The sequence below is a fragment of the Lipomyces arxii genome (genome assembly GCF_038497795.1).
Source record: "Lipomyces arxii strain Phaff 12-163 unplaced genomic scaffold V1512scaffold_12, whole genome shotgun sequence".
Taxonomy (NCBI): Eukaryota; Fungi; Ascomycota; class Lipomycetes; order Lipomycetales; family Lipomycetaceae; genus Lipomyces; species Lipomyces arxii.
This window is the reverse complement of record NW_027117711.1, coordinates 297,747-312,248: the sequence shown is the minus strand read 5'-3', so window position 1 is coordinate 312,248 and position 14,502 is coordinate 297,747. Positions and strand designations below refer to the sequence as shown.

General features: G+C 42.4%; 9 protein-coding genes and 1 non-coding gene across 10 annotated transcripts; 5 read left to right on the top strand and 5 right to left on the bottom strand.

Annotated features, from left to right (window-relative positions):
- The first annotated feature begins 591 nt into the window (after positions 1 to 591).
- On the top strand, positions 592 to 1,756 carry V1512DRAFT_265138 (anti-silence-domain-containing protein). Its single transcript, XM_066916830.1, has 4 exons — positions 592 to 1,066; positions 1,119 to 1,158; positions 1,210 to 1,518; positions 1,570 to 1,756. The coding sequence occupies exons 1-4, from the start codon at positions 958 to 960 to the stop codon at positions 1,634 to 1,636; spliced, it is 525 nt and encodes a 174-aa protein (XP_066770685.1). The 5' UTR covers positions 592 to 957; the 3' UTR covers positions 1,637 to 1,756.
- V1512DRAFT_t48 lies at positions 623 to 706 on the top strand. Its single transcript has one exon. It is a non-coding gene; the product is annotated as a tRNA-Gln (tRNA).
- V1512DRAFT_265134 (armadillo-type protein) lies at positions 1,411 to 3,986 on the bottom strand. Its single transcript, XM_066916829.1, has 9 exons — positions 3,806 to 3,986; positions 3,651 to 3,755; positions 3,453 to 3,606; positions 3,230 to 3,401; positions 2,808 to 3,180; positions 2,499 to 2,762; positions 2,378 to 2,454; positions 1,769 to 2,327; positions 1,411 to 1,718 (listed from the first exon to the last, which is right to left on the bottom strand). Exons 1-8 carry the CDS (start codon positions 3,930 to 3,932, stop codon positions 1,776 to 1,778), a joined length of 1,824 nt encoding a protein of 607 aa, XP_066770684.1. The 5' UTR covers positions 3,933 to 3,986; the 3' UTR covers positions 1,411 to 1,718; positions 1,769 to 1,775.
- Positions 3,987 to 4,073: 87 nt separating this feature from the next.
- Positions 4,074 to 5,946, bottom strand: V1512DRAFT_265132 (uncharacterized protein). Its single transcript, XM_066916828.1, has 2 exons — positions 5,498 to 5,946; positions 4,074 to 5,449 (listed from the first exon to the last, which is right to left on the bottom strand). Exons 1-2 carry the CDS (start codon positions 5,764 to 5,766, stop codon positions 4,162 to 4,164), a joined length of 1,557 nt encoding a protein of 518 aa, XP_066770683.1. The 5' UTR covers positions 5,767 to 5,946; the 3' UTR covers positions 4,074 to 4,161.
- A 235-nt stretch (positions 5,947 to 6,181) lies between these two features.
- On the top strand, positions 6,182 to 7,280 carry V1512DRAFT_265131 (uncharacterized protein). Its single transcript, XM_066916827.1, has one exon. The coding sequence runs from the start codon at positions 6,281 to 6,283 to the stop codon at positions 7,163 to 7,165; it is 885 nt and encodes a 294-aa protein (XP_066770682.1). The 5' UTR covers positions 6,182 to 6,280; the 3' UTR covers positions 7,166 to 7,280.
- Positions 7,250 to 8,625, bottom strand: V1512DRAFT_240943 (uncharacterized protein). The gene is made up of 2 exons (XM_066914242.1): positions 8,519 to 8,625; positions 7,250 to 8,470 (listed from the first exon to the last, which is right to left on the bottom strand). Exons 1-2 carry the CDS (start codon positions 8,527 to 8,529, stop codon positions 7,357 to 7,359), a joined length of 1,125 nt encoding a protein of 374 aa, XP_066770681.1. The 5' UTR covers positions 8,530 to 8,625; the 3' UTR covers positions 7,250 to 7,356.
- A 142-nt stretch (positions 8,626 to 8,767) lies between these two features.
- On the top strand, positions 8,768 to 10,328 carry V1512DRAFT_265128 (DNA polymerase subunit Cdc27). The gene is made up of 2 exons (XM_066916826.1): positions 8,768 to 8,903; positions 8,967 to 10,328. The coding sequence occupies exons 1-2, from the start codon at positions 8,844 to 8,846 to the stop codon at positions 10,296 to 10,298; spliced, it is 1,392 nt and encodes a 463-aa protein (XP_066770680.1). The 5' UTR covers positions 8,768 to 8,843; the 3' UTR covers positions 10,299 to 10,328.
- Positions 10,329 to 10,378: 50 nt separating this feature from the next.
- Positions 10,379 to 12,006, bottom strand: V1512DRAFT_209983 (uncharacterized protein; the record flags this gene model as incomplete). The annotated part of the gene is made up of 2 exons (XM_066913490.1): positions 10,379 to 11,817; positions 11,865 to 12,006. 2 exons carry the CDS (start codon positions 12,004 to 12,006, stop codon positions 10,379 to 10,381), a joined length of 1,581 nt encoding a protein of 526 aa, XP_066770679.1.
- A 298-nt stretch (positions 12,007 to 12,304) lies between these two features.
- V1512DRAFT_39256 (uncharacterized protein) lies at positions 12,305 to 13,100 on the bottom strand. Its single transcript, XM_066918362.1, has one exon. It carries the CDS (start codon positions 12,943 to 12,945, stop codon positions 12,370 to 12,372), a length of 576 nt encoding a protein of 191 aa, XP_066770678.1. The 5' UTR covers positions 12,946 to 13,100; the 3' UTR covers positions 12,305 to 12,369.
- A 192-nt stretch (positions 13,101 to 13,292) lies between these two features.
- On the top strand, positions 13,293 to 14,021 carry V1512DRAFT_271879 (uncharacterized protein; the record flags this gene model as incomplete). Its single annotated transcript, XM_066917662.1, has 2 exons — positions 13,293 to 13,314; positions 13,378 to 14,021. 2 exons carry the CDS (start codon positions 13,293 to 13,295, stop codon positions 14,019 to 14,021), a joined length of 666 nt encoding a protein of 221 aa, XP_066770677.1.
- Between the last annotated feature and the right edge of the window lie 481 nt (positions 14,022 to 14,502).

Here is a 14,502-nt window from a genome sequence, read left to right as displayed (position 1 = left end):
TATTCAGTTTCCCTTAACTGAGGTTTCCAAGTTTTGTTTTCTTCTAAATAAATTATATTACTATCTACTTCTACAGCGTTTCCAAGATCCTAACAGGTTTCCAAGTTTTGTTTTCTTCTAAATAAATTATATTACTATCTACTTCTACAGCGTTTCCAAGATCCTAACACTCTTACAAGAATAATCTTTGTGGTGCGCGCAACAAAGGTCAACTCGAACGTAAGAAAAGAAGACAAGAAAAAGGAGAAGAAAATTCTGCGCACCACTTATTCCTGTACGAGCCCTACGCAACCCTACCAGCCGTACGACCAACAACACGGTTTCAAACCGTAACAGGGTATTACGTCAACGAAAAGTTTTGCTTAATTATTGTTATTAGTCTATATTTGTTTGTACAGAGAAACCCAAGTATAAGAAGGGTTTTTTTTTCCCTTTGCTGTAATAATAACTAACAGTTATATATGCAAAATTCAGTCTTACCTGTAGCAAACAAGTCTTCCATACTTGTCTTCCAGTTACTAGAAATAGGCAGTTAGTATATTAAATAGAACATCTTTTTAAATTTTCCCAGAGATTGTTTCGTGTCTTCAGTAAACGTATATTTCTAACAACGGTGTTGTTTGGTTGTATAGTGTAGTGGCTATCACACCAGATTTTGATTGATAAGGACTTTCTGGTAACCCCGGTTCGATCCCGGGTACGACCTCATTATTGTTTTGCCAGTTAATATTTTGCTAATTATTTTTTTTTGCGTTTTTTGGCGTACAAAATTGCCCAATTATGTTATTATTGAAATTTCCTATTGTAGGAGCTGCACTGATAAAAAAAGCTTCAAAAATCGGTCGATCAACTTGGAGGAGTAGACCGCGACGCGCGCGCGTAAATCGAATGGTCAGTCCAAAAGGAGCAACTGTACACATTTAAATCAGGTTTATTCAATTGACTACAAAAAGCAATATGTCTATTGTTTCACTTTTGGGGATAAATGTTCTGAATAATCCTGCTGCATTTTCGGCTCCGTACGAGTTTGAAATTACTTTTGAGTGTCTGGAACCCTTGAAAGAAGGTAGATTTAGCTTCTCTCTTGCAAGTTTATTATCAGAGCAGTAACATTTTAGATCTTGAATGGAAACTGACATACGTCGGATCATCATTATCGTAAGTTTACGATTTTATCAGTCATTAAAATAAATATATTGATGACGACAGGCTGGAGCATGATCAACTTCTCGACTCAATTCTGGTAGGTCCAGTGCCCGTTGGAATCAACAAGTTCCTGTTTGAAGCCGATCCACCGTCGCCTGAGTTGATTCCAGTGGCTGAGCTTGTCAGTGTCACTGTAATCTTATTGACGTGCTCATATAACGGGAAAGAATTTGTGCGAGTAGGATATTACGTGAACAACGAGTACGACACAGAAGAGCTACGAGAGAATCCGCCAAACAAAGTCCAGATTGAGCATGTCATGCGTAATGTTTTAGCAGAGAAGCCACGGGTGACGAAGTTTAGCATAGAATGGTATGTACAATCTTGTGCTGTAAAATGATGCAAGGTTTAATCGTACTTTAGGGACAACGACGGCAACAAACAAAATGTTCGGGAACCACAAGAAAATGACCAGGAAGAGGGCATGTAATTTACACCGTGCGCAACATGTGTAAGCTTGTACGAGTGATTTAGAAATCGAATTCGAAAATCGATAGCTTTTGTATAATAGTCTGAACAGTCAGTCAGTCATTAAATCTATTTTATCATACACGTGACAAACTCGACCACTACCAAGCCTTAGCACGACCTTTCCAATCGTAAGATGACCTAGTGTAAAGATCCATATTCCAATTCTTCCATACATTTCGGCCGTAAGGATTTCGCTGAACGATTTCTCTGTTGGCTGCCAATTCCTGTGCAATTTGCTCTTTGTAGTGTGCTAATCCCTTTGTAGTAATCTTGCATGCATCCACAATACGAGACGCACCAGCATTACAAGCCAAATCTCTAAAGTGACCCATTAGATCGTTCAAAATTTTGCGTCTGATAGGAAGAGCGGAATCTGGCTTTGACAGTATAGCTTCAGCGGCATGCGACAAGAGCGCGTTTTCGCAAAACTGAATTTTTGTATCGGGTGGAAATTCAACGAAATACTCCACAATCTTTTCAGACAAAACTGGAATATGCGAAATTATGTTCTCAATCAAAATGCATCGTTGCTTTAGACTGTCGTTCAAGTGACTCCGTCGGCTAGGGCTAATCTCGTCAAATGATTTCAAATCTAATAACACCAGCAACTTATTGTTAATGTCACTCTCATCACAAAGTTTCTGAATTTTCTAATATATGTTAGAAACCCTTTTGAGCTTGCTTGAAACAAATTGCGTACTTTGCCAACTTTTTCTGTCGAGCTTTCATGAGCGGATACGGCCAAAATGACGTTGTTCAAGAGAACAATGTTCTGAACTAAAATTTTCAGTCATAATAAGAAAGTTAGTCAAAACGCGTACGTGTGAGATTGGTAACGCCATTTAATAATTCCGTTGCGAATTGCGATGACGCCTTATCTTTCAGTCTCTCCATCAGCGCACGCACCACAAAACTAAAACCTTTAGCCTCGCTTATAATGCTCAGACGTGGTTTAAAAAAAGCCTCATAAACATATTCCACAAATGATAGCGGACAGTTGTACAGAACCTTTTCCAAAAAGTGTGACCCGACTGGAGCTGAAAGTAAACTTTCAATGTATGAAACAGTCAAAAAGTCCATCTCCGCTAAACGAAGTCAGCACAGATATACAAGCAAACAGATCAACTTACCTTCTCTAGAAGGAAAAATGATCTTGAGTATATGATCATGCATCATCGAATCTTCAATCTCAATTAACAACTGCAAAGCAGGACTGCAAACAGTATCCAGTGCAAGTCGCCGACTCTCTTCTAATCCCAAATGCGCTGTCAAGTCGTTCACCATGTCTTTTATGCATTGTTGAAACACAGCTGGCGGTTCAAAGCTATCGTAGTGGTATGTTTCCGCACTGCCAGCTTTCTTCTTGGAAGCTTTCTTTGAACTCAAAACGGACGAGCCACTCTTTGCAACTAAGGGTTTTCCAGTAAGCATCATGAGAAGGGTTCGTGCAACGTGCGAGCCAAACGGATGAAAAAAAATTCGTCGGATGTCAGGTTTTATCTCCTAAATTGAGGTCAGAGCAATCCCGTATATGCCGAAATCCGCAGCCTACAGCAATGAAGTCCATAACAGCCGAAGTAACAGGAGAGTTGACAGTGTCAACACTCGCAATCTGTGCTATTACATAGTTCTGTTCGCCTTCTGAGCTGACATAGCTTCGAGAACAGTTCAGCAACGTCTCCAGACAATGCGATGAAAATCTTTGCATGCAAAGTTCAGTCACTCTATTACAGTCTCAATATTAAATACCCATAAAGAAGACATTTGTTCAGTACTTTCCGCTAATATCTTTGTAAATTTCCAACAGTCGCAACTGTGATGCCTTCAACAAAACTTGCTCGAATGCTTTTGATCCGGTCGGATCAGTAACAACTTTAAGCTCAATATCTTTGATTTCTGACCATAGCGCTTCATATAACTGTTCCTCTTCTAGCCATTGTCAGACTGCACTGATTAAACTTGCAATTTCGTACCAGCAGGTGACTTGAATGAGTTTGCATTAATGATTTCGTCCACCTCTTTAAAATACTCAATCTGTGTGCCATCTAAAAGCCCATAAAAAGCCTGCTGCCCAGCACCTAAATCCTGTTAACCTGTGCGAAATTCGGCAGTATTTATATGCACTTACTTGAACTTTCCTCGTCGTACCCATCGGCTTCTTCCTGAAATTCTGTTTTTTCTTCTTTCTCTACTGATTTCTTGTCATACGGCTTATCTTTTAACCGACGGCCACGCTTTTTCTGTTCGCGGGGCATTTTTATTAATAATTAATTAGTTGGAAACTTCAGACGAAGAAAGTCTTACTTCACAATAGTTTTTGATGTTGGGAGCTGACACCTGGAAAAGTTTGCGGCTCATCTAAGTTGCGTAAGCTACACGTCAACAGGTCTACAACGAAATGATTTATGTTTTAAATTTTACAAAAATTTTTACTAAATGTAAAATCATATCACTGACTAAGCCAAACGCCAATCCGTAGCTTTCCTAAATATCATAGAGTTCTTCATGCACCGTTGCGCCTAGCTTCCTTCCCCACTTTGAGCATTCACCTACAAGAGAACGACTTCCGCAACATATCAACCACATGCCACAGCCTCCATCAACATTGTCAACAGTCTTCCTGTACTCTTTCAACTCAGATTCGATATTAAGTCGTTTCTTGTTAATGCGTATATTTCTTTCTTGGACAAATGCCTTGTCTCCAGCAAACTCCATATCCTGGTCGGTTATTAAACTTGATCCCACACTCGCGTCGGCGTATGTAAGAGGTACCCCACCCTTAGTTGTACTTTCTCCATCGGACACGTCCCCAGAATCAAAGGTAAACTCTTCGTCAATATCCGGTGACTCGCCTTTAGTAAAGAACACATCCACATCTGTCAAATTGAAGATCTCAAGTAGGAGAAGATCGTCTAAAGACCGAATGGCCCATAGAAGCTTCACTTGCTCGTTCATCTTTCTGAGTGTTGTGACGATTGGCACTGCAAAAGAAATACCAACCCCGCCCGTGACGACGACCGTCATTCTTCGGTGATCATTTTTGTACATGTTCATGAAAAAATCATACCCTAGTGAGGCAAATGGCCCGTTTACCATGTATTCATACTCGTCAGAAATACGGAATCTTAGAGTCGGTTTCACAATCAGTCTAACACCTTCTTCATCTGAAGCCAAATTTGCAATTGTGTAGGGGTGTGAAGCAGCAAACCACCAGAATCTCGACCATCCACTAACTGGAGACAAGCGCACATGTGCACCAGGTGGAAAGTATTTTGGAAACAGGCTTCGTGGTAGAGTTACCATTTGTGTAGTAGGGCTGATTTGATTGACTCGCGGTCGGAAAATTTTACCATATCCATATCGATAACATAATTGACCACCAAGTAGTATCAGCAATATCGTCGCAATCAAATAAATTCTGGGACGCGCATGAATCGCAACCAAGATGACAGTAACCCACGTGAAAAGATAATGTGTCCTGAAAAAAAGTTCATGATTTCGACTTCTAATGAAGTGAAACGAGACAACAAAGGTTAACAAGAATGCGCTCAACAATATCACACCAAGGAAATTGTCGAACTGTAGTATCTTCTTTAGGTTGCTGATTTGAAAGTAGTAGTTTACATATAGTATACCGTGAGCTGTGGCAAATGCAATAAGAATACGCCCGAGCCAAATGTGAAACGGAAGTAGCCGTAAATATGATTCTCGTGGGATCGGTGACGGTTTCAGAGATAAAAATAATAGTCCTGGCAATGTCGCTGTGGCCACTCTGTAACGGTTAACCTGGTAAGAATAAAACTTTGTTTAAATGACTTACCTTCCAAATCTTTTTGTGAGATACAAATAGTCGTCATGAGTTTCCAGAAACGACAAAATAACTAATCCAACTGTGCATGCTGTCATCGTAAACCAGAGTGGTACTGGACGCCGCAATACTCGCGGAAGATAATTGCTGATTACGATCCGTAGCATGAGAAGAGCAAGAATGATAATAGTCGAGAGAAGAACTATGTTACCATATTTCGTTGTTATTTCTCGCCGTAACAGTTTCTCTGCTTTCGTTGGAGTGTTGAAAGAGAAGATCATAATGTTCACGCATTCACGCAATGTATTCGATCAAGATATTTCGTATCGCAGAGAAATACTCATTGCATTTCCAAAACACAAAACTGTCGGCTCCTGCAAAAAATCGAGAAATCTTGATTTCAAATGAAAACAATGGTCAATTTTGTCTTCGGCTATCCGGTGTAAAATTTCGGTTAATTTTAGGTATAATTCATGAGTAGCTGCGGCAAACCCTTATGAGGTGGTTATGATACCATTACAGTGTTAACGCGTTATACATGCCTGTAAAGTTAAAATGGTAACTTATATATAAGCGTCTGACGGCAATATCCGCTCATATGACAATAAGGTTTTCCATAGGCGTTATCTGATCATCAGATATATACTCTTGGAAGAGAGAATCCGTATCACCCTGATTAACCCTAGCAATAGCGTTGCTGCGAGGAATACGAGCAGGGTAAAACAACCCTTCAGACGTCATCTTGTCTGGACAATCTATTTCTCCGAATTAATAGTTAACAATCTAATATCGGCAATGTCTCCTACAATTGCTATTACTGGATCTGCTAGCGGTGTTGGCGCTGCAATTGCTAAACTTTATGCCTCCAAAGGCTACAATATCGTCATGGCAGACAAAGCTGGAGACCTTTTACAGGCAACTGCCAGCCAGATTAAGTCGCTTTTTCCTTCTGTAGAGATTCTGTCCAAAGAAACCGATGTTACTCAGACATCTGATTTGATTGGATTGAAAGATGCCACTCTTGCTAAGTTCACTAGCCTTGACATTGTTGTGCTCAATGCCGGAATTGGAGGAGATTACAAGATGCCCGAGGACCAAGGTGGTTATTGGGGTAATCCTGAAGGAATGCGTAAATTGTTTGATGTCAATCTGTTTGGAGTCAGCAATGGTATCCACGCTTTCTTGCCTACTCTTCGTGAACAGGCTAAAGCCGAAAATAAGACCACCAGAATCATTGTGACTGGATCCAAGCAGGGAATCACAAACCCTCCTGGAAACCCATGCTACAATGCTTCAAAGGCTGCAATTAGATTTTTGGCTGAGCAATTATCTTATGAACTGAAGAGCGAGAGCGTTAAGGTCCACTTACTTGTTCCTGGTTGGACTTTCACCGGTCTCACTCCGCCTTATATTAGCGGATTGGTAACCGACGAGGAACTCAAAAACAAAAAGCCAAGCGGCGCGTGGTCTGCAGATCAAGTTGCTGAATACATGGAAAATTCCATTGGGAGAGAGGAGTTTTACATTATTTGCCCTGACAACGAGACCAGCGAAGAGTCTGACAAGATTAGAATGGAGTGGACCATGGGTGATATCATAAACCGTCGTCCGCCTCTCAGCAGATGGAGATCAGAGTTCAACGATGATTTTGCTGCATTCAAGGCTTCTAGAGAAAATTGAATGTTTAGTAGGCATGTTGCAAGATGTATATAGTGCATATGACAAATTACTTTGTTAGTGGATTCATGCTACGAACTTAATATATCCGAAGTAATACATCCGAAGTCAATTTGAATATTTTACAACTACTATACAAGCTCTCATATAACAGCGCTTATATGATACCTAAATTCCAGAGATTATAAATCACTTTAATCCTCGAAGTCTGATCTTTGACTAGCATATGTAACCGGCGCTTGGCCGGGTGGTAGCATTGGCGCTACTATTTGTTCCCCCGCCGCGACAGCTTTGATACCCCCAGATTTTCGTTCGCTCTTCTTTGCTTGCCGCGCTTCACCCAGCATCTTTCGCTTATTTGCCATCGCCAGCTTCGCATTCTCTAGGCTGTGCGCCTCATCACCTATAGGTCTTGGTCGGCCCCAATTGACGCGAAGCGGGCAGCCATTGATGACTAAGTTATTGCCAGTCGCTTCAGCAGCTGCTTCAGCAACCTCTCGGCTAGTGAAATTGACAAAGGCACAGCGTGAGCGATGGGAGCACACCAACGACTTTAACGGTCCAAACTGCTCAAAATATTTTCGAATCATGTACTCCGGTAAGTCGTCTTCTACTCCTGTAAGAAACAAAGACATAATCTTTCGATCCTTTGGTGTTGACAGTTTTTGCGATAGCTGAGGCAACTTAGCGACTAATTTAGCAACACCAGCACTCGCAGCCGCACCTGTCGCAGGGCCTCGAGCCAGTGTCGTAATCTGATTGTTTTGATATGATGAGTCTGTAAACTCGTTGATACTATCTTTTGAGTAGTAAGGCTGGGCTGAAGCTAGTTTCTGTAATAAAAGCTTTCCTGCTTCCTCTGACTGATGTTGTGGGGCATAAAACTGAGAGTCATCGCCATCTTCTCGTAACCTTTCTTCAATGTTCTGCGCAACGAACTGCTTAGAAATGATATTCTGCGGTTCAACAGTCGTAAGAGCTAGACTGCTTCCAGACCCTCCTGGAGCAGCTCCTACCATCTTCAGAGCGGCGTCTCGAATCGCAATCGGAAGACCAAAAGAAAGATCAAGCATACAGCTTTGACAGCAATTCTTTTGTCGCGCGCATGTTAAACAGATAGTTGTCTTTTTATATCGACCACTAGCAGCCTCTGGTAGCCATCTAAACACAGTGAACGGCCTCGTACATAATTTGCACTCTTCACCGTGTCTTTCACGAGTCATTCTAGTAAAGGGATTTGGCCCAAGACACCTCTCACAAACAGACGGAATGTCAGTGTCTTCCCATGTGCTTTTGTTGATATCAGCTCTATAAGTCATTAGTAAATACCCGACACAATAATCTGCAAATACATACTTTGTATTCATAGTTGACACAGGTTGCTTCGCTGACAATTGTTGGCGTTGAAAAGAAGAAAGGATGGAATCAGCGAGAGATCTGGTTTCGATGAAGTTGCCTTGGGACGTTCGGGCTCATCAAAATCTAATCGGTGGCTGATGACAAATTGGCCACACTTGTGGCGCATACAGCATGTCTTTCTTGTCTGCTTAGGGTTTACTGTATAGGACAGACATTGGCAAACCCTAACTTATGTGCTCGACGCGTCTCGTCAAGACGCGTCCATAAGCACTCTCAATCGTAATTTATTCAATAACTTCAAAACAACAAAATTGGCTTTTTGATGGATACGAATGATTATTCAACATTTCTAGCAACTCGGCTAATACACGAAGGAACTCCTGTAAGTTTAAAGCCGTACAATCAGTCACCAGATTGCAAAAGGTCACTAACCACGACTTAATAGATTACTTTTCGTCTACTATCGCGGCAGTTTCGAGTACACAATTCTCTTGCCAAACAGTGTCTCTATGCATTTCATGACTGTGCAAAGGAACTATATCCAAACAAAGTACATGCCACATATCTCATTTCAGGAGTCAGACGAGAAATTCGAGAACCACGCGAAGATGTATTAATGTCAGAAGTCAGCTCACCACTTGGCACATTGCCAGACAGTTCCCAAGATCCAGCAGTTTACACGTCTACTTTCACTTACGAATTAGTTAAAGAAAAGGATCTTGATGAGGCGAGATCTGCGTTTGAACGAATAGATGCCGTGCACGTGTATTCACTTCATCCATCCGGATTGGAAAATGATATAATGATGCTGGCTGACTGTGGACGACAAGTACGGGATTTAGACTTGAATAAAGATGCAAATGAAATTAGCAGTTTATACGGAGTTATAAAGAACCCTACAGCCAAGCGGAACAAATCGAGATCTGTCTCGATGTCGGTACAAGAATCAAAACCGATGGAGAAACGCGCGTCAAGCTCGTCAAGCAACCCGAAATCTGCTACACCAGCTATTTCTTCTATACCTACATTCAAAGCGCATAATGTCATCGAAAGGAACAATACATCAAAGTCGTCAGCTTTGTCATCACCATTTCAGAATGCATTAAAGACACACAAGCCGAAGTCATCTGTAGAGAGCGAAGCTTTTGGAAACGAAAAGAGCGTGGCTTTTGCAAATGAAGACGTAGAATCCAAAGAGGAACGACAAGAGCCGGTTGTGGTAAAGGTCAAAAAACCGATGCCAGTTGTCAAGCCAGCCGTTTTGTCGCCAGAGTTGATGAGCATGTTTTCTGACGACGAAACCCAAGCCAAAGAAGACGTTGAGATGAAAAACATTGATAGAGTTGGCGATCCAGAACAGACCGAGCGAGAAATAAAGGTTACTTCAGGTTTTGTGGAGGACAACATCGAGGTCAACATCGATAATTCTGCACCGACTGATGCCGAGACCAAAGGCGAAGACATCGAAATAGAAAATACTACGGCTGAGGAGCAAGAAGTACTAAAGCAGCCGTTGCGTAAACGCGGCCGCCGTAAGGTTGAGCGTACAGTTAATACACAGGATGCAGACGGATATATAGTCACGAAGTACGTCACTGAATGGGAATCTTATTCTGAGAGCAGTGACGTGGAGGAGGCTGCAATCCCCACCAAAGCTCCGCAGCAAAAGAGAACAATTCTATTTAACAGCAATGCCGTTCAAGATAAACCAGTCAAGAAGGAAAAGAAGAAGAGCGGTTCTGGGCAGAGTTCTCTAATGAATTTTATTAAAAAGTGAATTCTACAATTTAAGATATCGTATGCTTGATCATTTGCAATCGTAGACAGTATTCTTACGGACATTTATCACCACCCAATCTATTGCGCGTCACTCGAATCCACAGCGTCTGGCGTCTTGACATTAGAGCCAAACAGCATGTGTGGCTTCCTATCAGCAAGATCAAGAATCGTCTTGCCAAACTCAGAATTACACCATGCAAACCAAGAGCGGGTGTAATCGCCGCTGTGCCGTACGTTCACGCTTTCATGCATCAGACCGAGCCCGCCGGTTGTACGCTTGATCAAGTCCAGCGCTGCCATAATCTCGGTATCGTCATTCGAGGTCCGTATGAGCACTAAAAGTGACATTGGCCACGCATAGCGAGTTCCGATGTGTGGCCCACCGATACCTGCGAAATCAGGTCCTCGTAGGAAGTATGGGTTTCCAGTTTTAGTCAACAACATCCGCCGTGTATTTTGATATACATCATTGTTCATATCAACAAAATCCAGAAGCGGCAATGATAAAAGCGAAGGCAAGTTCGCATCATCCATATTAATAATACTACCATACCCATCAACTTCGTATGCAAACACGCGACCAAAAACTTTATGGTCGTACACACCATGCTCCCATATTCCATCTTCGATCTTCTTACCCCGATCATACAAATTCTTCGCCAGGTCATCCATGCCGGCCGCAGCAAGCAACTTCTTAGATTTTTTAAGCTCGACTGCCATAAATGCATTAGCAGGAATGAAAAACTGTAATATAGTAGCATCGTCGGATGGTCTGAACGCGGACCGAATCAGTGAGGTATTAAGGTTGGTAGGATTACCTGCGCCACGCAGAGAAAGTGTTTCCGTGCCAACATTGGTCTGTCGTTGAAAAGTATATCGCGAAGGTCTGTCATGGCCATCTGTGTCATATGTGGTCAAAGCCTGTTCATCCAAAACCTGCATGACATTTCGCATAGCCTCCATAAAAAATGGATCATTAGCTACGAACGACGTATCACCTGTGTGCTCGAAGTACATATTGGCAAGGTTCAAAAATGACGCCAACGAATCCAACTCGTACTTGCATTCGAATACCAGCGCGGGATCATAAGCAGGATTGACAATATCGCTTTGTTCATTCGACGACGGCTTCAAATGAGATTGAACTGGCGGCTGAAAAGCATTACAGTATGGAAATCGAGTTAAGAATTCTGCTTGTGTATGCAATGCGCCTAGGATGAGTTGCCGCAACTTCTCATCTTTAGAGACTAACGACAGATATGGCAACAATTGGTTCGTGGAATCGCGAATCCACTCAGCATTGATGTCACCTGTAACAACAAAGGACTGAGGTGAACGACCTGGTAGATGCCATCGCACAGTTGTGTCCAAAGTATTGGGAAAGCAATTCTCAAATAACCGAGCAAGGTCTTGATCTACAAGCCTCTCGCTCATGTCCTTAATCACGTTTTCCACTTCGGCAGATCGAAACGTCCTGCATTCATTAATTGGTCTTTGGAAAGGTAAACGTAGGCCACCTATAGATAGTTAAATCAACAATTAGTGAAAATCCTGAATTTTTTACCTGAAGATAACGGAGGATGCCGCCTGGTAGAATATGCTCTGTAGTCAGGACATGCAGCATCCAGCAGTGCCCAGTTCTCTTGTATAGCGTTAGATCGCAGACTTAGCGAGGCCAGAACTAAGAAAAACACCACAGCGACCATGATTAACCTAAATCTGTACTTTGGACTAACAGATGTCGACTTATGCGTTCGGCTTGGAGAAGACGATTCTGATCGACGAGATAGGCGTGGGGAGTGTCTAACCGGTATACCACTAACACCAGATGATATTGACGAAGTTGTGCTTGAGGAATGCGCAGTTGTAGGAAGGCGACTTGGAGAGCGAGCACGATGGTACATCAGGCTATCATTTGAGATCGAGAAGTTATTTTGAGATCAAGTTTTTCTAAGGTGGAGTTTACAACTGAGCTCTTTGAGGTACTTTTGGCGTAAACCTTTCGAAATTGGGATACAAAAGCGACGACGCTATTATGACAATGTGGCAGTACGAGACCCTCAAAACTATTATCTAAAAATTTCGTCATACAATTTCCTTGCCTTTGATTGTTCTTGGATTCGAGATTCCTTTTTTTGTATTTTCCGTTTTCCTTTGGTCAATTTAGTGGCTGCCTCTGTATCTGACTTAGACTTTTTGGCTGGTTTTGCTCCGATTCCTCCGTTATCTTGTCGTTTCTCAACCTTTACTGGCAGTCGTCTGCCTTCCCTCCCTACAGGTCCCAAGCCCTCCTTTTGAAGTGGATTCCAACCGTAGCGGACTAAATATTTGTGCCCAGAATTGTCTTCATTAACAGGTAGTCGTGTAATTGGAGGCTCCAAATGCGGTTGAGCAAGCTGTGTTGGAATAGACGTAGACCCCTCAGATTCAGATGGAGTGGATGATTTGCTACCAGTTGACGAGGGCAGTCCGACCAGATCCGAGTAAAATGAAGATGCACTCTTGCCATGAGTTTTTGGTATGTACGCTGTTACACTTTTTTCTAGTTGAGCAGCCGGTATAAAATTGACGCGCTTATGGCGATAGCCTCCTGCTTTTTGGCCAACTGCTGCTGTCTCTGAAGCTGCGATTCCATGCGCATCCATTTATTTATGCAATACATATTCCTGTATTGGGAGTATTATCACACGAAGTCCATCAACAACAATCGATGCATAGCCCAAAAAACTGTAGAGCAAGATGCGTCTGGTCTAAATTAAGTTCGAGCTCATCATCGTTCACAGAGTCACGAAACTTTAAAATGTCTCCAGATCCTCGAAGCACTAGATCCTCGAAGCACTCGATCTCGCCCTCCGAAATACGTCACGCAACTTCGCAGAGTACGTTGTTTTTTCGCTTGCTAAGTTAGTTGATTTAGATATAGATATATATATATATGAATTTTGGTAGACAACAGATGCAATAATTGTTACATTCAGCGTACAACTACAAAATGAACAAGGAAAGATTAATATGTGAGTATTTTATCAATCATTCGTACGTTATTATGACTGCTTGTTAACTACTCCGTGTTTTAGTTGCACCTACGACAAAGCAGTACTTGAAATCATCATTGACGCGGTCTGATCTTCAGGCAAATCCGCTCATTCAATTCAACTCTTGGTACAGTGAAGCTGTTGATGCTAACGAGCCAATTGCCGAATCATGCACGTTTGCAACAGCCTCGCTACCATCCGGGCGTGTGTCCGCTCGGACTGTTTTATTTAAAGAACTTGACCCTCGTGGATTCATTGTCTATTCGAATTGGAGCACGTCGAAAAAGGCAATGGATATCAAATCGAACCCTTCCGCAGCGATCACTTTTTTTTGGAAAGGTTTAGAACGACAAGTTAGAATCGAGGGACATACAGAATTCATCACACCTGAGGAAAGCTATGCATACTTTAAGACAAGACCACGCGAGAGCCGTATTGGCGCTTGGGCAAGTCCGCAGAGCAAAATTGTGCAATCGCGTGACGAATTGGATAGGTTAGTCGACGGTATTCATGCTAAGTTTGAAGGAGTTGAAGACATCCCTTTACCAAAGGGCTGGGGTGGCCTCAGAGTCGTGCCCGAGGAGATTGAGTTTTGGCAAGGACGACCCAACCGTGTCCACGACCGATTCTCTTATACTAGAGAGAACGAGAACAGCGAGTGGAAATTAGAGAGATTGGCGCCCTAGGTGTATGAGGGTATGAGTAAGAATAGAGCAAAAGTACGGATTGTGATTATGTGGGATTTTATAAATTGCCCGTTGTTGTAGTCTTAAAATATGCTTTTACTCCTTATTTTTCACAAAGGCATATCTTCATATCAAAGAAAAAAACTATAGTTACAGCGACGGCGTAGGCGTCGGCGAGGGCCGGAAGCATTAAAGCGTCTGGCAAACTTTCAGGGACGTCGTCCATGGCTGAAGTAAACTCAGGTTAAGGGCACTTGTTCCGAAGCCCTGAGTATTTCGGACCGTCGGGCTATACTGAGCCGCATAAATAAAGGCTTATTCAAAGTTTGTGCGGCTCAAATTGCCTTGAGCGGCTCAAGGCGCCGGCGGGAATTAGTCAAAAAGTTTCCTCAACTTTGCTCTTTGCACGGCCGCGGATACAAGGCTCGAGTTCAAATTACTTGCGTAAACACAGATAGTGGCGTATACTTTGGTAGATTTG